The sequence below is a fragment of the Poecilia reticulata genome, linkage group LG8, assembly GCF_000633615.1.
Source record: "Poecilia reticulata strain Guanapo linkage group LG8, Guppy_female_1.0+MT, whole genome shotgun sequence".
Taxonomy (NCBI): domain Eukaryota; kingdom Metazoa; phylum Chordata; class Actinopteri; order Cyprinodontiformes; family Poeciliidae; genus Poecilia; species Poecilia reticulata.
Window position 1 is genome coordinate 22873416 of NC_024338.1, and position 22462 is coordinate 22895877.

Here is a 22462-nt window from a genome sequence, read left to right on the forward strand (position 1 = left end):
ATTCTGATTTTGGTATCTAACAATTAGAAATACTTTTGGTAACCCTATCTGACCCTATTAACTTTAGTCTGATGTAATATCAGTGTATAACAAAGGCTATGTGAGCTTTTAAACAGTGAATGTCAACATCCAACTCCAGCTGCATATTTCATTTTTCTCTTTCATTAACTGAGATCTTAACAGCTGCAACAAATAATRACATGAATTAACGTGTGCTCTGATTTTAAAATTAATTAGAGAAGCCAAACAGCCAAAACACACAGAGCAGTTTGGTGCCAGAGACGGGAGCCGCATTTATTGAAATTCAGAGTATATATATTTTTTTCTAAATGAAATTATACAACCTGAAGGGGGGATTCTGGGTTGTAATAGTATGTGACATCGTAGAAAACCGCAGCTCCCAAAAGGCCTAGATAGCCCTGCTTTCTGCACAAACTTTAATTACAAAGTCAAAGTTCTCCTCTAGTCTCATTAAAAAAAACCACAAAAAAAACCTTGTTTTTCTCGGAGTCTTTTCTGTGCCGTCTTTTGGGGCTCCATCAGGGACACTGCATGTGGAAAAACACGGTGCTCGGAATCACACAGACACTTTGATTCCTCACACTGAGCTCCTTCACCCCTCGCAGATATATGTGCATGTATACAATGACTTATCAGACGCACTCGGAGTGATTTGATTTTAATTGTGTGTTTTTCACACTCCAACACAACCTTGGGCAATGTTGCAGAAAGCAGACGATCCAAAGCAGCGAGTGAAGAGCATATTGATGTGAAGAAGAGCTCTAATGAAGAATAGGTCAAATAATTATTCACTGTCACTCCATCTGGTCAAATGCAATAAACAAATGGACAAGCTGGCAGCAGCACTAAAGTGGTAATTTGTTTCTGGTGATGTACTGTTATCATTACATCTGCAGCAGCTGTGGAGATCATTTCTTCAGAAACCCCGCAGGATTTCGCTGGGCTAGAAATCTCCCTTTCAAACGCCACCGCAGTGGGAGAAAAACTCAATAACTACAACGAATCCCATTCCTCAGACTCGGCACACAAACAAAGCTCACAGCCACAAGCCTGAGTACACAGACGTACATGCACACGTTTTTATTTATCCTGTTGAGTCACTCTCCTGTCATAGAGACAGATTATAACTGCAAAACTCATACATGAAGGCTTTTGTGATCAAACATTAATTTACCTCTAACATCTTTCCTTAACTGTTTTTTTTATTATTATTTCAACACAGAAACCAAGAAGTCTGCATGCAACACTTTTTGTTTCACTGTTACCGTTAACAGGAGAAGAGAACATTATGTATCACTTTTTAAAAACATCTGTAATTTATCTGCATTGCCGTAATAAGGGGTGAAAATAATTTTTTATCAGTTCAACAGGCTGCATTGGTGTGTCAACAAAAACTGCAGATATCCGAAAAGAAATAATTACAAAGGTGAGCAGCGGAGCGGTGCTTAGCAACACAGCACCAAGGTTGTAAGTTTAAATCTGTAACCGAGTTCTGTGGCGTTCTTCCTGTGCTTGTGTGGAGTTTTTCACGGTATCCAGATCACCTCTACAGTCCAAAAGCATACATGTTTGGATTACTGGGAAATTTAAGTTACACTGCGACTACAGTTGGGCATTCTAACTGTACTGCGAAATCCGATTTTTGATGCAGTAAATACAAAATGAAACAGCCCTTTTGAAGGTCAGGACAGTCAGCAGTTTCAAACCAGGACAAAGATCATAAAAAGTGCTGTGAAAATGGCAGGTTCAAACCCAAATCACATATAGGCCCAAACATGTTCCTTTGCTTTTTGTAGGGCTTAAATAAAGAGAAATACATCAGTTGCTTGAATTGGCGCCAGTATTTACAGGGAAGTCAAAAATGATTCATAACTGTTGCAGATTTAGACTTAAGTGATTTTTAAAAGAAGTGGTCAAAGATCCCTCTGTTTGCATGTTTTAACATGTTTGAGATGAAAATCATCCCAAACAGATAAACAGAAGCATCTGACGTGCTAACAATTTCAGCTGCTGGAAACTGCTGCTTAAAATCTTGGCTTTACACCCTTGAAGAAATTTACTTGCAGCCATGCAAAAGTATAATAAAGCATAAAAAATAAATGTGTTTTCATGTAATGCCAGACTGAAACTTCTTGTGCTGCACATTTCAAAGGAATTTTAAGAAGTCTTCTATTGAAACATTACTTGAAAACGTGAATTACTGTAACATTTCTCTGAAACTGTGCTTTACTTGCTGGTGTTTAATTAATTAGTGTGACGCAGTAGTACGACAGGATGCTGAACAGATTTGTTTACCGTGTTTAATTGCATATGTCATAACAAATATGGAAAAACCTTTTTATGACCAATTATATTTTGTTTTTACACGATAGAAATTGGGATTGTAATAGAGTTGTGCGTATACTTTTGAGAACAACTCAATATATAAAACGAGAAAAGTCTCAGTTGATTTAAGAAGCTTTCAAAGGTCGAAACGCAAAGATGCATTATTTATTTTTACCATTTTTATAATCCACACAGCGGATTGTTAAAAAGATTTGATAAACCACACACAATCTGTTAGTAGCTCTGTTGCTATTGTTTCTGCTATAGTGACATGTGCTTTAATCAAACCAGTTTATCATTTATTTAACCACGTAGATGTATTCATAATTAATTCGTACTTAACATTTGAGAACACTAGTGTCTGCATGACTGGAGCGGCAATAAAATAAAAATTAGAGACACAAAAGAAAACAAGAACTACCAAAATTAATATTAACAGACATTCCACATTGTAAGTTGCCTTAGGGGGGTCAGATTATTGTTCTGAGAAAAAAAAAAGGGACCCCTGCTGCGTCAACACCAGCACACAACAACACGAAGAGAGGAGAAGGCTCACTGTGTCCTATATTGCAGCAGCTTCCATAATCCGCAAGGGCAGATTTTTTTTTTTTTTTCATTTCCAATTGGACGCCAGCCAGTCCAGAGGATTTCTCCACTGCTGACATTTCATTGTCCAGATGAGAGGACATATAATCTAATGAGGTTCGTAGCCAGTCCTGCAAATGATATTTCAACTGACTGGACAAATTGTTGCTTCTTGATTTAAATAACGTAATGTGAACGATGTGGAAAAAGTTAGCTTTGTTTAAGAGACAATCTAGTGCGTAAGCGCTGACACTTCTTTATTTAACAATAACAGCAGAGAGGGCTAGCTCGGTTTGGAGACTTATAATGACTTAGTCATGAGGGAATGAGGCTAAAAAGATAAAGAGTGAATTCCAACAATATAAAACAAATCAATTTCAGAAAATTAGTGGTTTGAGTGGATGGAGCAGGGAACTATGCACTTTTTGGATGAGACWTTCAGTTTTGAAGTATTTCACTCTTCAAAAATGTGAGATTTGTGTTGGCATCATAAGTGTTTGCAGAACAATAAAACATTTTGTTCTGCAAAATGTTCTGCAGAACATTTTGTTCTGCAGAACATGTTTTTTGTACAAAATATTTTGTACTCAGTATTTTGAGTACAAAATACTGTACTCGGTATTTTGTTTAGTTTCAAAATACTGAGTACAAGAAAGATAACATTTGATGTCTTTGTGAGCCAAACTATAAAATAAGTATTACTTTGTCTCACTTAATATGTTGGTCCTGTTATGGGCAAGGGCATTGGTCAGATGTATCCAGACTCGTAATTATTAAACATGGGAGATCGGTTCCTGTGCCCCTGGAGAAACAAGTACCTAATGAAACCTTACCATCGCCAGTCCAGGTATTTCAATTGCACCTAAAGCACAACTGGTTAAAACAATTTCTAGTCAGGGTGTCAAATAACTTGAGACTGTAATAGTCTTTGGGAGGAAGATTTTGTTGAATTTAAATAAAAGCATAAAAAAAATGGTTTTACTTGCTGTTGCCTCCAGGCTGTGGTGTAACCTACCAAAGTCGCATCTGGATTTTTCCACTTGATGCTTTTGGAAACAGTAYCGGGTTTTTTCTTAGACTTTTGTATTTGTCTATTTCAACTTTGAAAACTGTTAAATTGCTTTGTCACTTTATAAAATTGCCGTATCAAATGTCACTTGTCAGGAGCTTGCTTATTCTTTTATTGGGTGCAAAAATACATCAGTTATCATAACAGACAGTTGCAGAATTTCATGTGGTTAAAGTTTGCAGAACACAAACACATTTTCGGCATTTCTGCGCTGTCATGAAAGTGTGCTACAAAAGCTGACAGAAAGTCTAAAGTCTCCACTCGCAAAAAAAGCACATATGGTTTTCACAAAAGGCCATTCACCAGTTCAACAGAGCATTTGTAGCATTCTTGCCGTTTTGCATGACTGCGTCTGATAAGTTATTTGCAGATAGAACAAGAACAGACAGTTTCAACAGGAAAAAAACAAATTCTTATCTTTACAATAAAAAGCATCGCTAACAGAAACGTTCAAAAGTAAGAGTTCACAACAGGATTTAATTTATTAAATTTTTCAGCATTTGGTGTTAATACATGTTTAATTTTGTTGATTTTAATCAGATGAAAACTTCTATTTTAATATTTAATCCAGAACTCTAGGAAAATTAGGYTTTTATCAAGAGATGTCCAGAGATCAGAATCAAGACAATTGTTTTTTCAACTCACTGATATTGAGCCGTTCAAATACTGAAAAACTGATATTTTTTGGGGGGKGTGTATTTATCTAAAGTGTGCTCTGCACTAAACCATAAACTATTTCTGATTATAAAAAAAAGTCACAAATTCTGGTCACATATTTTTTGATTCACAAACTGAAGTAATCGCGTGCAGGAATTCCTTCATTTTCCGTTTGATTCACAACTAGTGCCTTGATCAAAAAAACCTGCAGCACATTTTATTATTTTATATTTTCTGTGTGTTAAAATTCTTCAAAGAAATCTTAGGATTTATGAAACTGCTGATTGGTGAGTCAGACCTCAAAGAAAACTGCAACTCAAAAAGGCTAGCTGAAGCATCTTTAGTTTTTTTTTTTCTTTACATTCCTTCTAGTTCATCAGGGAAAAGAAGGGTCCTTAAAAACTGTCCATTTCAACATTAACAACAAATTTGAAGCTCCAAAAACTATTAGTTTTATTCATTATTGATGTCAAAATACATTAGATACACTCCATTCTATTTAAAAATATATATCAGTTGATCAAAACCTTTATATCTGTCAACAGTGAGACATTTAGGACCAAGCTCCATTCAAAATGTCTGTAGAGTGCTGCTCCCGTCTCACACAGCCCCTACATTTGAATGTTTTATCATTAATAACACACTTACAGAAACATCAGGAGATCAGGAGCACTCAATACTGCATTCATTCATAAACTTGGATAATTACAACCCACATGGGGAGTTAGGGATTGTCCTTGAGGGCCAGACCAAGTCCCTGTCCTCGCCGAGTGGTCAGCTGGCGTCCACAGCTCTGTCATTTAGCCAGGACTGGGCAGCTGTCTGAGGCCGCTGTTAACCTGGGCAGAGACCAGCCCGTTCAGAAAGCTGTTCGCGAGCATGGCAGCTGCTCAAAGGGCAATGAGGTATTAAGCATAGATTTGCAAGAATAAAAAATGTCCTCCCTCTTTCCCTCATAAGCTTCTGGTCTGTTTTACACGCAAGACAAGCCATAAGCACAGAAACGTACACGCACACACACACACACACACACACACACGCACACACACACACACGGTGTTATGTAATGTTGGCAGCACGCTGCATCGGCCTGTTTTGACGCAGCATACTCACTGTGCATGTTGACAGAAAGCATGCACTGCTCAGATTCATGCATATTATTCTGGACAATAGTGAGGTTCAAACTCATAAGCATCCGCCTCATTTTGGTATTTACTTCGGCGTCTCGCTGCTTTTCGAACAGCCAAAAAAAAAAGAAAAAACTCAGAACATTTGGTGCTAGACCACAGTTTTCTGCAGCACATCAAAGCCTATTTGAGCTCACATTCAACAAGGGAAACAGTGCAGTGTTGTCAAAATAAGAAACAGAACCACCGTGAGATGTTCTCAAAGAGTTGTCAAATGACAAGTAAGCTTACGAATGAAAAATAAAAAACAAGACAACAGCAGGTCATATCTTAACAGCAGACAGATTAAACAGCATTCAGTGTCTTCCTCTGCAGAGAGAATCAATTCGAAGTATCCCAGAATGTCTTCGGGGTTCAAATTTGATGAGCACGTGATCTTTTAAATCCAATAAACACCGAGCCTTAGAGACCATGGTGGATAGTCCAGTGCTACCCTTAGGGTTAGGCAAAAAATCTGAATATTCAAAATTCAGATCCCTGTGGCCGTGCAGGACTCCTTGAATTTAGTTCTTAGGAATCAAAAGCACGGTCTTCGCAGATTTCGAGAGCGGCTTTACTTGCACCGCCAAACACTTCTACATTGGCGTCAATCCAAGGAACCACGTTCCCCGGCATGTAGGCCGAACAGTTGGCCAAACCCATGATGTCCACCGGCCGTAGTACTCTGTCCCACATGTTGAACTGGCTCAGYTCGCCAACAAAGGCTTGGGTAGCATCAAAACGCCCTCCGACGATGTCCTTATTTGAAAGACAAAACAAAATTTACGTTACATAGATTTTAAGGACAGTATATTAAGTACTACTTCCATAAGGTAAGTATTGACATTGCTTAGCAAATAATTATCTTGTTTTTCTTCCCCGACAATCACCTTCTTTGTTTGTATTTGGGTGGAAGAGATTTCAACATAGGTTCTCAGCCAACCTTACCAGGTCGAGCAAGAGTTTGACTTTCACTTTACTCCAAGCAAAGACGGACGACTGTGAAGCTGAATCAAATGGTGGCGATGGCAGTGAAGATCAACAGAACTTTAACTGGTCTGACTCTTCAAATTTACTGGTTTAATTACCTTTTCTTCACTTGTAAAAAAAAAAAAGTCAATTTTAAGATGATGTGCCAGCACTTATCCTGTATAGCTTCATAATAACTTTAGTTGAAATGTTTGCTGAAGATCTTTAATAATGAATTCTGCYCTCGTTTTTCTTACAAACCAATTSTACCTGTTTTATTGTAGCCATATTTCTCATGGAATCCATACAGTGCACTTACAAGTCAAAAACTATTTGCGATAACTTAAAAAAACAAAAAACTGGTAAAAATATGTGATAAAAGAATTTAATTGGAAAGACCAATAATGAGAAAAATTTTGAGTTGCCTATTRTCACCAAAAGTATTGAGCGGTGAAAGCTTGGACGGCAGATTTGACCTAAAATAARTACACTAGGAAAAAAAGAGCAGAACAAACATAAAACYGTCCATGACTTATTGTTATTTATKTGACAATAACAYTAAGTCCAGTCAAGAGAGTTTTAYTAGTTTGACTAAAAAAGTCTGCCTAGTAACTTAAAGATGCCTTTGTGTCGATCAGCCTCCAATCCCTGTGCAATCTGCAGCAATCTCAATTGAGTTTCTTGGTGAAAAGGAAACCAATATCAACCCCTCTGGCTCTGAACTGGTGCTTCATGAGTATACATTTCTCTGTACACTCCATTCACATGTTCTTTTGAATTTCCTTAAGGACACAMATGCAACTTTCTCGGAGTTAATCAATGGAGATTTGCCGTGACGCTTCCCGTGGGKTTTTTTTCCAGCAGTTTATSAGTAGATGAATGACGTTATAGTAAGAGGGCCACAGTAGCGTGAGAAGAGACTCAATGCCTCCTCCCCTGTGCTCCCTGCTCTGTGCCTCTGGCACTCAGGGTGAGGGAGAGCACACAGACKATCCTACCGGTACAAAAACATACACACACTTGTTCTTTACCAACTAAGCCTTCAGGCTCACCTGTTCCTGGCCCAGGATGATCACCCCTCCAGGTTTAATTGGGTGCCAGGGGGCCAGGTTGTCTCCAGTGCCGAGCCGCTCGCCGTCCTGATAAGCCTCCCAGAAGCCGTCTCTGGTCGTCCAGGTGATGCAGATGTGGTGCCAGCGCCCGTCGCTCACTGACAGAGGGAGCTGGGCCACCTGGGTGGAAGATAAGGGCAGAGGAAAGGATAATGTGAGTCACAGGCACAGGTCAAAGGAGAGACGGCGATGACGAGGGGGTCGGGGGAACAGGAAGCAGAACGGGTCGGGAAAGGCATGAGTTAAAATGTGGCATGTTAGAAACAAGGACAGCAATTAGAAGGGTTACAGCTTCAAAAGAAGCAGCTCCCTACAGAGGYTTCTCTGAGCAAGAGAGACATTTAAAATTCAGATTACCTAGGTGACATCAAGAGATAGAACATCCTTCAAAGCAATCAGAATGCTAACAGCAAAACTCTGTCCTCTTATGGGTTCCTGCTTTGTTTGTAGATCAAAGCAAAACAACCAGTTATTTTACCAACCAATGACATCATTGTCTTTTGAGGATTCGGCATTAAGCACGAGATCATGAGTGTGCACTGTAGCTCATTAGCCTTTTTTATTATGAGCCTAAAGGACTGATTCGTAGTCACATATCTCGCAGCAGATGTAGCTCTGGACGCAAAGAGACCTGAGAAAATGGAAGTGATTGAAAATAAAATTCTAGTCACTTGCAATTACGAAGCATACTGACCTCATTAGAGACACCAGGTGGTGTGCTTTCATTAGTGGGACAACAGGGAATACTTCGAGTGTTGTTATAATGTGTCTGTCATGCAGGCAAACCAAGGCTTTTGGATATWAAACTGGAAAATAAATTCTTGTCAAATATTCCTCAATATGAAAGCAATCGTGCCTCATAGTCATAGGACAAACTATGACTCACTCATGTTTAGTTAAATGATTGTATTTTCGAAATATAAAAGATGATGTTTTTGAGTCATTATTTAATAACAATGCTTTTATTTATATAAGGTTTTACGAAAGCTTTCCAAAGCAGAAAACCTTAATAATAACATCTTTGCCTCAGGCCAGCATTGGAAAATTGCTCTAAAAAATTAAAAGGTTGGGGGCTGCATTTAAATGTTATTTGCACCAGGAAAGCAGGGATCATAGTATAATTTTCATGTTCTGTGGGACTTTGAGTTGTTTCTATGTTATGTTATGTTATGTTATGTGTTTCTTTTTTTTGTCAAACAGAATTGCTTGTTCCTTCTCCCACAAATCATCCTCATCTGTAGCCTATTTACTCATCGGTTGCCTAATTTAATCTTTTTCAACTTTGGACTGCAAGTCTACTTCTTAGGATTGTCATTAATTGTTAACCTGATCTTGTCTCTTTCCAATTTGGGTCCAACAGAACAGATGGATTTAACTTTGTGATCCTAAAATCAAAGCCCTACATATCATGACAGAGTCAGCTCTGTCTATGCACCATGGAGAGCAAAACAACCTGACGGTAACTACTGATTGACTCAGCAGTGTGTCTGTTTATTTTAAAAACAGATATTCGTATTCTCAGTGCTCRTTGCAGAATTCAATGAAAGACATGCGCACACTTAAAAGGTCTTCCTTTTAATCAAGTTAGGATGGGTCTATGCGCTTCACAAAACTTGTTCATCTTATTTTTTTGCACAAAATCATTCTCGGAYAATGAGATTTCTCCTCCTCAGTTCTGCCTATTTTGAGCTCTTTTCAGAATGAGCTGTTTTAGGACCTTTTGTCACTTTTATGCAAATAAGCTGCTGCTGGCCGAATTGCCAACTCAGTGTTTACACTCAGACTTCATGCACGGGAAAATGGCTGCAAGCAAACGCACACTGGTACAACCGTGAATCTTTGACCCTGAGTCAGACCCAGAAGTTTAAGAAGTGGAGCCTCCTGAACAACCATCGAGGATGCAACAAATGGTTTCTGAATGGTAAGTCAACAACAAACACTTGTCTTTTCCTGTAGCCATTGTACAGTGAATACAGCGGTAAAACCAGCTGACCAAACATGTTCATCTTCGGCAATGAAGTGGGAAGAATTCTGCTTCGGTCACTAGGGGCTGGGCTTAGCTGGRCTTAKCYTAGGTGAGGGGCAGTACCCGCCTATTGTGACTTTATATTTGGRAGGATTTTGTTACTGCTCATTTTCCAGACACCAAAAACATTAACTTATTGCCAGACTTATTGCTCCGATCTTGAAAAATRCTTTAAMATTKTACTGCTTCATTGGGAAAGAKGGTTTATAGCAAGGTTKTCAACAATYTGATTGTTTTAATTAGAGACAGTTATTCAACAATTTTCTTYTCCTTTGAATAAATGTACTCAAAATTAAAGTTGAATGTTTAAAGCTTAAGCTCAAGATTATTCTACTACAGTGTTGAAACATAAGATGAATTGGTAACACATTATTTGAAGGGGGTGAATAAGACTGTCATGACACTGTCATAAGCATGACATAACATCTGTCATGAACATGAATAAGTCTTCATGAATATTTTTGACTGTTGTCATAAATATTCATTAACCAATAAATCATTACTGATACAAATTTGTTATAAAAGTATTACTGATTGCACTTTAAAAATTAGGTAACTTTATGTTATTAAAGGTAAAGTTTAAACAGTAACGATTTYTTGGTTAATGTCAACTTTTCATAACAAAGACATTTTGAATAATGTCAACTTTGTATTAAAAGTGTCATAATTTACYGAATGACGCTTTATGACAACAGTCACAAATATTCATGAAGGCTTATTCATGTTCATGACAGGTGTTATGTCATGTTTATGAAAGTGTCACGACAGTCTTATTCACCCCCCTTCAAATRAAGTGTTACCGATGAATTTATTGTATGGGTTTTCCACATCTTTATATTGGTGGTAAGTAACACATTTTTCCACAAAAATCTTTTTTTTTTTGAGTTAGTAAAAGCAAGAATGAGCAAATCTAGGCAATACCTCTGATGATGTCAACAAAATTGCATCAGCCACAGAGATTTTGAAAATCATTTAAATATTTTTGGGGGAGATTTAGTTTTTTTCTCCTTTGGAAAACAGTCTCAGAAAACTGTTTTTCTGAGACTGTTAGGGATTGGAGCATCAGGCTACACATGCAAAATGGCACAATATTTCTGTGTTCGTTGTGTGCAGGGCTGGAGGAAAAGCATGAGTCTGTTTAAGATTATGGTGGAGGCAACATTAGAGGACATCAACAATCTCCTTGTGCAAAGGGAAGCAAAATCTGGGGGAAGAGGCTGACGTGTAACAAGTAGGACTCTGAACCTGCATAATGACACAAAAATATAACAAGACCACTCTGCACTTTTAAATATTGTTGAGCCAACCTTCCGCTTCCTCTTTAATATGCAGTAAAATGAGCAGCATAAACAATGCAGCTCACTGGACACTGCAAGTAAATTCAACACACGGACGTGCTACTGCACACATGATGCTCAAATTTACTACACTTCATTTAATTTATTTTATTTCCCCAAGTCTTTTCTATTTCCCTTTAAATTTTCCACCATTTTCCAACGGGAACCTTTCATAGAAAGTGGCGTCTTTGCTGTATTTCACAATTTTGGTCTCTATTAACCTCCAAAGCACTGCAGCTTCTCAGTTTCTCTGCCCTTTCTTCCAATCACACGCTCATCCCTTCCACCATCTCTCTCTGATCCAGCTGACGTGAACCCATGTATAATGCATAGTGAGAAGAAAACTGTGGGGAGACCTGCCTGTGCCAATAACACCCAGTGTAAACAAGAGAGTCGGGTAGGAATACCAGTTTGGGATCATWTTAACCAAGAATCTGAGCAACTGAGTCTGGGGTTTCAAACTGAGCCATTATGCATAAAACTGAATTAATTCCTGCAGCTTATATCACTGTAGCAATGCAAGTACTTCAAAGCAAATGCCAGAAATTATGCGTGTCCCTTGTCTAACCATATTGAGTGCTGTGATAATTGAAATTGCACTGACTGTATGGCTAGAGTAAGGGATGAAGTCCAAATATAAGGCCATCAAACGTGCACACACAGCAGCCCCTGTTCTCTAATGAATACAGTTATCTCTGGGTTTGAGTGGAATGTGGGTCAGCCATATTAAATGTTTATATGGTACAAATTTTAGTATTCAGAATTAATGCTCAATGATTTCATGTTCAACATGAGCTCGCATGAACCACCTGCTTGTTTCACATTACAGAGACGCAATTTAGAGTACTTATACTTTGTCTATTTTGTTTTCAAATTTTATCAGTGCCATAACTGAACCGACTGTGTTGGCAGGCGAATAACGCAGCATTATTATTAATTTTTTTTATCTTTCTTTACAGAAAATCAGTGATTTCAAAGCCAAGACAGAACTCCTCTCCCTCTGCAAGTTTATTCTTAACTGATAGAGTTAAAGCTGCCAGGAGATTCTCCTTTAATCCAWGCCACCAGGAGGCACCGATAAGCTCAACAGAGCCTTTTTGCACACTCACTTCAGAAATAGACACGTGAAGTAACTCCTCTTCTTCTTGCTGCCTTACTTTGGTTTTAATAAATGATGCTTTTAAAGTGAGCTAAAAGTAATTTATTATTAATATATTTTTTTGTATATTTCTGATCCATTAGACTGTAAAATATTTGTATTATTCCTTATGCTTTAAAAATATTTTAAGTAAACTTTTTTTAATGGTGCTCCAGATAATATTTAATCTTTCTGTCAGTATAAAAAATAGTTGAACATCTCTTTCATAGTTGTCTATGTGTTTGAAATATTCTGCAAATGGTCCTTAAAGTGGCACCCAACAGACCCACTGACCCCTTTTGGCTCAGATTGTAAAGTTAACCAGAAAAATAATCAGACAGATCAAAGTAGTGTTTTAGYTTTACTCAAAATGTTTCTTGTGACTCTCGACTTCAAACTGATTTGTAGAGGGAGATAGAGGTTAGAGTGATGGTAAAGAGACCTTCCAGTGTTAGAGATTTGAAGCTCATCAACAAAATACCAGCTAAAGAAATTAGAAGAAGCGTTTTATTGATATAATGCAGCAAAAAAAAAAAATCATTTTAAACCTAAAGCTACCGAGTTGATGAACAATTCTAGGCTTAACCGTGTACGGAAAATGTAAGGAAGAATAAACTCCGCTTCTATTTGTAGACTTACCTTGTCATTGACCAGTAACTCAATAGGATTGTTGCCCCATTCAATCAGAACTATCTCATTGGCCTGTCCAGGCACGCCGTAAGAGAAAGGGGTTCCTATGCCTGGACTGGCGCTGGACTTGAGCCACATGCAGACAGTGAAGGCGTACATCTCCGGCAGGCTCTTCTTAATGCGTCCGTACAGATAGTTGGTGCGCAGAGGGAGGGACACCTTGAAGTCCTCTGGAGACTTAAAGGCATTATTACCTATGAACAGATAAAATATATATATAATTGAGCATAAACATGATTAGCTTTCATCTAATTTTATGCTTAATGTTGATTATTATAAAGCAACATTAATGTGAGAAAAGTAGGGAAGGGCATGTTTATATTGCTCTCTAGTTTTAAATCACAAGTTAGCGTAAAATAATCCTAAAAGTAAATAACAGAACAGTAATACGTACCATTATTAAGTCAAGAAAACAAACTGACAAGCTGGAAAATAAATAATTTTTTTGAGTTCAGACTCTAATGAAACCATCATTTATGCACCAAAAGTGGCATCAAAATATTTCCAAAAATATTGAAAGAATTGTAAATTGTTACTATGGACAGAAACACAACTTTAAGACACTAGTGGATTTTTTTTCCCTTGAACTGTTCAATTTATGTTTCTCTAAAACATTTTTAGCCTATATTTAAGGTTAAGACCATTTTTAGTACCACAACTTAAGATGATGGTTTTGCTTTGCGACTACAATTTTTGCTTGGGATTTCAAACACTCTACATTAGGATGGTGACAAAGTAGAGAATTTATGAATATAATAACTACTCCTTGAACAGATTGAAACCACAATATTAACACCACCACCTTTAAATTAAACAATCTTATCACAAAAATCCAATAGGTTTTAATCCAAAAATAGTATGTCTGGTTTAAACCATTAGTCTAAATTAATGAAATTCATCCTTTGGATTTTTGTAACATTTTATTTGTTATCCTTTTTAGTAGACTTCAATCAGCCTGAGGTTCTTTTAGGGAAAATCTCTCTCTTTTTTTGCAGCCATGTCCACTTTTGTTTGTTCTGTGTCCTTCTGATGTTACATTCATGAACATTAATCAATGTAAGAGAGAGATCTAGTTGTTTTTGATGTTTCCTGCAATTTCTCTGTTACCTCAACAATTTGAAGTGAGTTGCAAACCCAATGAACTTCAGTCATTTATTCACCGAGGTCTCTGTAGACCTAGTTTGATACTAGCTTTTACAGAATGGGTGGAAGTGTCTTAAATGTTTTAATGTATATCTCAGACACTTCCATAATTTGGTATTTTAGTGGCTGAAAACATCTAAAAATTATTTGTAATAAATCCTAATCTTAAATGGAGAACAAGTATAACATGGAAAAGTTGTTTGTTTAACTGGTGCAGTTTTTGAAATTGAACATGCAAATACACATGAACCACAGTATATTGAACAATTAGCATTAAAGTGACGAAGAAGCAGCAAACATTAAAAATCAACAATTTGGCACTTACTGTGCTAAGTTTTGTGTTGTCTCATTATCGAACAATAACCTATCATTAAATTTTATTATTATTACTATTAGCTTATACAGGAAATTACAGCTTTTCCAATGCCTGTTTTATCTTTAACACTATTTTTTAAACCCACATATTATTCACATATTAGTGCAAGTCAATACGCAGCAGTAACCACACAGTGTAACCACATCTCATTTATCTTCCTCTGATATCAATGTCATACCCCATACCATACTATGAAGAAGTATTTTCCATCTTATAGATTGCATTTTTTTTCACTTGCAAATTTAAGCTGAGTAAATAGAGGAGTGTACTTTTTAAAATGATGGTTTAATTCATTAAGCAAACAGAGTTCTCCTAAGTGGCTCCGTGTGTTTCGACCTTGTCTATGTGACAGAATAGTTTTATTTCAGTCATATTAGAGCTTTGTGAAGGATGAACAAATTATTTAAGGTCACACAACTGTAATTCAATTGCATTTAAGACCAGACTTTTGACTAGGTCTGACTTTTTTTGAGCCAGTACCAAAACGCCATACATAAAAATGTCAGATTTTCACATTAGTTCACAGAAATATTGTCCCAAAAGTTTTGAGGGTCATAAAAATGATTTTTTGTCAACATGAGACAGACCTTTGTACGACCTGCTGGTTTAGTTATTGATGAACTCTTAAAGTAATATTTGAAGGCAGCAGATCCTAAAGGTTCAACACTATTCCATGCTTTCTCTAGTCTCAGTTATTTACATATTTCTGCTAATTGATTAATGTCTTGTTTCATGAACAATCACTCGCCACAAATCACAGTCTCATTTGGTCAATCTGAACTCCCATTGTAAATATTTTTACAATATTTCCTGTGAAAAAAAATCTTCAAATTAAATGTGGATGACTTTGTGTTATGACTAATTGAATACCATGAGTGCACAACTACTCTATAACACAATATTAATAAATTCTTGAATTTGATGTTTTAAGATCGGGTTGTTATAGTATCTTTCAACTAATCAACTAAAGATTCACACACACAATCTGCTGTGTAATCTGCTTTCATGCCGGCAAACCAACCAGTTCAAGCAAACTCTACCAAGTCTGCCGAGAAGAGTGGACAACTTTAACCAATCATTCATATAAGTATGCCTGCGTATTTGATACTGAGAGTATAATTCAGGGAAAGTTTACAATGAAAACAAACCCAATTCCTGTTTTTAAAATTCAGTGAGAGTGCGAGCTGTATAACTTATTTCACACTAGAACATCGGCATATCAAATAAATCATCACAAGCATTAAAAAAATGTCAGAAATAATGTTTTTGGGTGCATGATGAGTGAATGTAAACTACTCAGACCCCATAATTTTTGCCTGTTAATCTTTTTTCTCCCTCTCAAGAACAAAAATCTCAAATATCATGTGCATATTAATTTTGTGCAGCATTTCCCATCATGCAGCCTCTCTTAAAAAAAATACTATTCTCCTACAAGGTCAATTTCAAATAAAAAGTGGATGTCTGTGCACATTTCAGAGCAAGTCCAGGGAGGAGAGAAAAATTGGGTTACAAAGCCATTGCAGCAGCTTTATTTGCAGGTAAAATCCTTACCTTTCTATCTCCCAGAAAAACACAATAAATCCCATCCCCGGAACTCACAGCAGGAACCCTCTGACACTGATGTGATGGAAATTGAACTAAACAAAACTCACAAACAGGTTCTGCACTGAGAGGCTTCTGCATCAAGATATGATATTGTACACAAGTTGCTTCTGTGCAACTGAGACATTAACATCAGCTATGAAAACTATCCTTGCCTCAGCCCCTGACCGATTCTGCTAAACCTTGAAGAAACGTCCAGTGAAATGTGAAATAGACTTCTTAAGCATTTTGTTTTTCTTCTGTTGGTGGAAACATTTTCAGTATTTTGACATCTACCATCAAAGAGCAACCCAGGAGGGCGGACGCTTCTTGAATAGTTTTTACACTAATTAAAAACATTTAGCACTTGCTTTCCGAGCCTCACTTTTAAGACCACAGCAGAAAAGCTCTATGAGCAAAAGGAGTGTGATGGGAAATCTTTACATCGTTGAAACATTATTCAGACATTGACTAATCGCTGCTAAATTAGTGAGGCAAAATGTATATATAAATACAAAATTGGCATTAAAATTTGCAGCATTTTTTCACAGCTACCCGATGCATCATGCTTACTCTTCTCGAGCTCCGCGATCCTCTCCATGAGGGAGTTGAGAGCGCTTTCGGTGCGTTGGCGGTGGGCCGCAGTTTCATTGTAGAGCTGGCTCTTCTCCTCCTCCAGCTCAGCTACCTTCCGGAGGAGCTGCGTCTCCAGCGCCCCCAGACGCTGGCGCAGCAGCTCGCGGAGCTCTGGTGGCAGTGGAGTCAGGGCCGAGGCTCCTCCGACTGATGAGTTTGTGCTGGGGAGGCGCAGGCTTTGCTGCTGGGAGGCACACCACAGACAGAGATTAGAGACGGACAGACGTTAAATCCTGCTAGCCGTCAGTGCAGTAGATTGCTGATCAGACAGCTCTGCCATCTTTTTGGCAGCATTGTCTTTGATGCATCAATCTCTAAATGAAGACAGCGCGTCCCTGAAGCTTGTATGGGCGACCTGCCAAACACCCGTGGCTGTGTGCAGGGTATTAAAGGTAGACGTCACCCCGAGTTGACACTACGATGACAGATGGTTTGTTTCTTTTTTTTTCTTTTTTTGGAACATGGGAAATATCATGTGCCCACGCAAGTAAAAAAACTGCCCTCAAATGTCCATTTCAAATATTACTCTGCTAGTAGTCTGGAGCACATCCCAGTCTGATTACTTTTATACAGAAAAATTCAACCATCTAAATGCCTGAGCGTAGCTGTTTGGTCCAGAATGCAACTGCTCATGTATAAACCCAGTACCTTCCAAAAATAGCCATACTGCACCACAGCAGTAGACTTTTGTGTATTTTATTGGGATGTTATGTGATAGATCAACAAACACAAGTGTGTAATGAGTTGAAGGACATCATACATGCTTCCTGCATTCTTTACAAATCGTTTAGCATGCATTTGTATTTAAACTCTTTTGCTGAGATCCTCATACATAAAATCCAGTTCATCCAAGTGCCTGTGCCCTGATCAGGGAAAGATATTGGCAACATTGGCCATATTCCCCAAACATAGCTTCTACTTGGTGTTGACAGCATTACACTATGATTATGCTTTTCTTGAGCAATAGTAAAGGGACGGGTTAGAGCTGAGGAAACAAAATAGAGGACAATCCTGAAAGAAAATGTGTCAGAGGCAGCAAAAGACCAAAGACCAACATGGAGGTTCACCTTGCAGCAACACAACAACTCTAAGAATGCAATTAGAGCTACAATGAATGGGGTACATTACGTCAGTTCAATGCCATGTGTTAGAGCGGCCTAGTCAAAGTAAAGTGCTACCTCCAAATGATTACTTGTGACAAGACTTGAAAGCAGATGCTCCCAGACGTTTTCCACGTGCAAAGCTTTTGGCGGCAGAGACACAAATGCTTGCCACATAGTTCAAATTTTTGTTAGTGAAAAAAACATTTTCTCCCACTTTTCAATGATTTATTGAGGTTAGTGGCCCTGATGTGGCAAAATGTAAAGAAGCGTCAGAGCTGTGCACGTTTTTATCTAACTGAAAATTAGTTAAGTAAGAAACTGACCACTTCTTGTGGAAACATGATGAGTAGTGATAATTAAGGTTCAACCAATCAAGAGTATTTAAAATAGAAAATGAAAATGTTTGGAATTCAGCAAAATATACACGTTCTATGGTAGCATATCCTCAATTTGATTAGCATAGTGGACTTTTATTAAATGTGAGAGGTAAACAATGGTCAAGGCAGCAGAGGGATGGATCAATGATGCAGCATATTGTCCACGATAATAAATTCAGAACACAAGCCTTCTGCTTATTTGTAAATAGTTCTCCAGGTCACCTCATTAGTGGCTGAGCGTGACCCTTGAGCCCTCTGGAAAATATAATGAACAGCAAAACAAGTGAGTAAAGTGCCACAAGCAGCGCAAAAGTCTCAGGTGTGGCATGACAAAAGCGCTCAATTATTTGAATTGGTTTGAACATTTTATTGCTGCAGACCAACTAAAATCTCGGGGAATTAATTTAATCATCTGCTAAGAATAATTAGTCACACTACTGCAAATAAACGAGTGTGTGAATCCCACATAGGACAGGCTCATACATTATTCAAGAATGCGTTGCAATTCCCTCCATTACGTCCAATACTTCACCTTTGACAAGGTGTGTTTTTCTTTTCAATACTACCTCACAGATAAATCTGTCTTAGTGGATGTCGTTGGATCAATAAAAGCATCAAGACGGTACATGCATAAAACCTGATCCTTTGACCTGGTTGGTTTGAGAAGTCCCAAGCACCAGATTAACCCATAACAAGCCATGCAGCAAAGGCATGACTGTTTACAAACCGAGTAGCTGCGTAGTACCTCCAAACCATTAGGGGGCCCCAAGCACCAGCATTCTCACAACTCATGTTTACAAATCCAATGAATGACACACAAGCAGTAACCTAAAATGTGTTGTAGCTCATATATAATGTGGTTCTAAAGAATTCCATTTTAGATCAAGAGTGGCGTTTTTACTTGAAATGCTAATTTATTCCAGCAATTTTATTCAAAAATCATATTTCATTTTACACACCAGTTTATATATTTGAAATGGTTCACTGTTGTTGATTTTGATGAGAGCATGCAGCTGATGAAAACATAAACTCTGAAAATGAATGTGGTCATTAGTGTCACGGAGAAGATTAGTTTGTAAGTCCTAAACTCATTCATTGGTTTAGGTCAGGTGAGTTTGATGGTCAGTCAAGACCATGGTCATTAGCAGTATTAGCTCCCACTGGACCCATCAGCATGGCCATAATGTTTGTAAGTGGAAAGAAGGTTCAAAGAATTTAGAATTTCTAAATGAAATATTAAATGGATATTTCTGGATATGTCCTGGATATTTCGTTGTGTGTTGAATCACTGAATCCAGTGACAATACTTGTTCTTATGAGTCTCCCCTAAGCTACTAAGTGGTCTTTACTCCACAGAAATCTAAAGGATGTTCTACCACATATTTTCCTTCCACTAAGCTTTCAATTAGCATGTCTGGATACAGCATACTGCAGAAACAGCTTATTGTAGCAATTATCGTTTGTGCCTTTGTTATCTGTCAAGTGAGCAATGTGTGGGCCACAACATGGCAATAATATAACGTTTCTTTATTTAAAAACAATTAAAATATGGGTCTTATATAAATTTCTGAGAAACTGATGTTTTAAGGTTTCATTCACTGTAAGCCGTCAAAATGTACGAAAATAAGTGCTGATAATAATATAACACTCGGTTTGTAATGAATCAATATAAAGTCTGAGTTCCACTGAACATAATTACTGAGATAAAGCAACCTTTCAGTTCAATTTACCGTCACGAAGAGCGTGTGATAGAAAGTGTGACAGAAAATGGTGGATTTTTGTGTTATGCTGTTGCACGTTTCTGCAGTCTTACCTCTAAATTCTCCAGCCGACCCTTCAGGGTCTGCATGGTTTTGCCCAGCTGGTCTATAGTCTCACCGGGGTCCCGGGGTAGGTCTCCCATGGTGTTCTTCCCGTACTCCTTCCGTCTGGAGCCCTGACCCCGGGACTTACCCTGCGCCATCTCATCGGCTGCCGCCTCGCAGCGCGCCAGCTTGGAGTTGAGCTCTTTAATAGTTCCCTGTTGGCTCACGATGGTCTCCTTCTGCTGCAGGATAGTCTCCCGAAGCTGGATGATGGTGTTGCGCAGCTCATCCTCCACGGGGCTGCTGCTCTGGACGCGGTTGCCTGTGGGGCCATACCCGCAGCCGGGCTCTGCGCCCGGGGGGATTGCGTTGCACACAAACCGACTACCTGTTACGTCTTGGCTGCTCACCGTTCGCCCGCTGACCAGGTACAAAAGTCCAAAAACTAAAGCCAGCATCTTGGATGAAATGGGAATAACTAATCCCTTTATGAAAAGGAAAGCAAAAATGTTTAACCAAAAAAAAAAAAAAAAAAACACCTGAAATTTTGTTATAAACTTTTTTGCACTGATTTTATGAATTTAGTATAAAAAATTAACACATCCAAAGTTTTACGGGGGAAAAAACACCTAAAATGTATTTAAAGCGATTTGGAGAAGAAGAAAAAAAAAATCCGCAGTGAAACCCCGTAGTATTACTTGTCCATCAACCACATGGTCGGTCCGCTATAATATACACACATACACACAAAGACAACCAAATCTTCCAGCATTTAAAACTCGGTCAATTCAGATTTTGATAAGTCTACTCCAGAGAAAAAAAAAGAAAAAAAAAGAAAAGAAAAACAAAAAAAAAAACAAAGTTGAACCCTGTTGGGTTGGTTATGTCCAGCAATACAATCCTCAGACGGTCGCAGAGAACTCAGCCTGTCTTTCCTCTCCGCTCCGTTGAATTGTCAGTGAGCGGTGCTGAAGAGACAGCGACGGCGCTCAGCAGATTATTATAGGGGAGGTGCGCACAGGCGCTTCCGTTCATCACTTCGTGCGCTCCGGTTTATTCAGCCTCAGCCTGCGTCATCCGCCGAATCCCAGCGGATCCAAGTCATGCCATGACATGCTTTGAGTACATCTCATTGACTATACGTGAGCTCTTTAGATATGTGCTGAAGATGACAGATGTCAAAGAAAAAAAGGACTTCACAAGGTTTTTTTTTGTTTTGTTTTTTTGTTTTGTACCTCGCTCTCCCTCTCTCCCAGCGTTCCTCCGTTTATTCACGATAACAGCTTGACTGAAGAAAAGTGTTGCTTCCTTTCTTTGGTCGCCTTAAAGTACGCAAAGTTTCACATGGAACGTATTTAATTCCTTCTCCCAGTACCTTTGAACATTTTAGGCTGTAAAACAATGTGGTAAGACTTAATGCTAACTGACTGCTGGGGGGATGTGGAGAATCAGTCAGAATACCAAGACCCGGGGTGAAATTTTTTGAAAGAGCTACAGAGATCCCCAGCTCAGATTACATAACTGAAAGCAGCTATTTGAGGAAGAGAATCAATGCTGCAATCCCGAAGACATTTCCAACCCCATTCGCAGAATGGTGATGGCAGCATCATGCTGTGGGTATGCCTTCTTCATTTGATGGCAAGAAGGGTGGAGTTAAATATGAGGCAATACTGGGGAAAGAAACGTGCTTGAGGCTGGAAAAGAACTGAGATTGGGACGGAGGCTCACTTTAGAGAAAGACAACAAGCCTAAATGTAGAAGAAACTGTAAAATCTTTTCAGTGGCATGTTTCGTAATTGAGCTTCATAGATCCTCTCCTTCCACTCTGAATGAGTTGAAGTTGTTTTCGAGCCAATTCTTTCAAAAGAATTGGCTCGAAGGGCAAAGCTGCTAGAGATTTGAAAAGACTTGCAGCAAAATGAGGTTCTATATAGTACTCATATGTGCAAATGGCCACTTTTAGTTGTAAATTGAAACTGTCACATTCTACTTCACAATTATGCAGTTCTTTGCATTCTCAATGAGCAAAATGCTGCTGGTCAGAATAATATGTTATTTAAACTAAAGCTATAATTCAGTCTGGTGACCCACTGAGTTAAACCAAAATATCAATTAGCCAAAATATACAGGTTAAGACTGGAAATGAGACAGTTGTGCAACTTTTGATTTAAAGTAAAACCTTTTTTGTTATTCTGGTGGGGCTGAGGTTCATAATTTTTTTTAAATTTAAATAACAATTTTACCCTGTCCTTTTCACATTACTAAAATAAAATTATATGATCACTTTCACGTGGAAACAATGTTTTCAGTGAAAAATATGTCAGTGTTGTTTGACTGTGGCTCAGT

The 22462-nt window shown here is 38.2% G+C and overlaps 1 protein-coding gene across 2 annotated transcripts; it reads right to left on the reverse strand.

Moving 5' to 3' along the window:
- Nucleotides 1-4097: 4097 nt before the first annotated feature.
- nptx2a (neuronal pentraxin 2a) lies at nucleotides 4098-21182 on the reverse strand. 2 transcript variants are annotated; one of them, XM_008416825.2, is made up of 5 exons: nucleotides 20125-21182; nucleotides 16769-17012; nucleotides 13045-13289; nucleotides 7845-8024; nucleotides 4098-6582 (listed from the first exon to the last, which is right to left on the reverse strand). In XM_008416825.2, exons 1-5 carry the CDS (start codon nucleotides 20572-20574, stop codon nucleotides 6355-6357), a joined length of 1347 nt encoding a protein of 448 aa, XP_008415047.1. In that variant the 5' UTR covers nucleotides 20575-21182; the 3' UTR covers nucleotides 4098-6354. The 2 variants fall into 2 exon arrangements, with proteins under 2 accessions (XP_008415047.1, XP_008415046.1); XM_008416824.2 differs by having other exon boundaries at nucleotides 16769-17015; nucleotides 20125-21179.
- Nucleotides 21183-22462: the final 1280 nt, after the last annotated feature.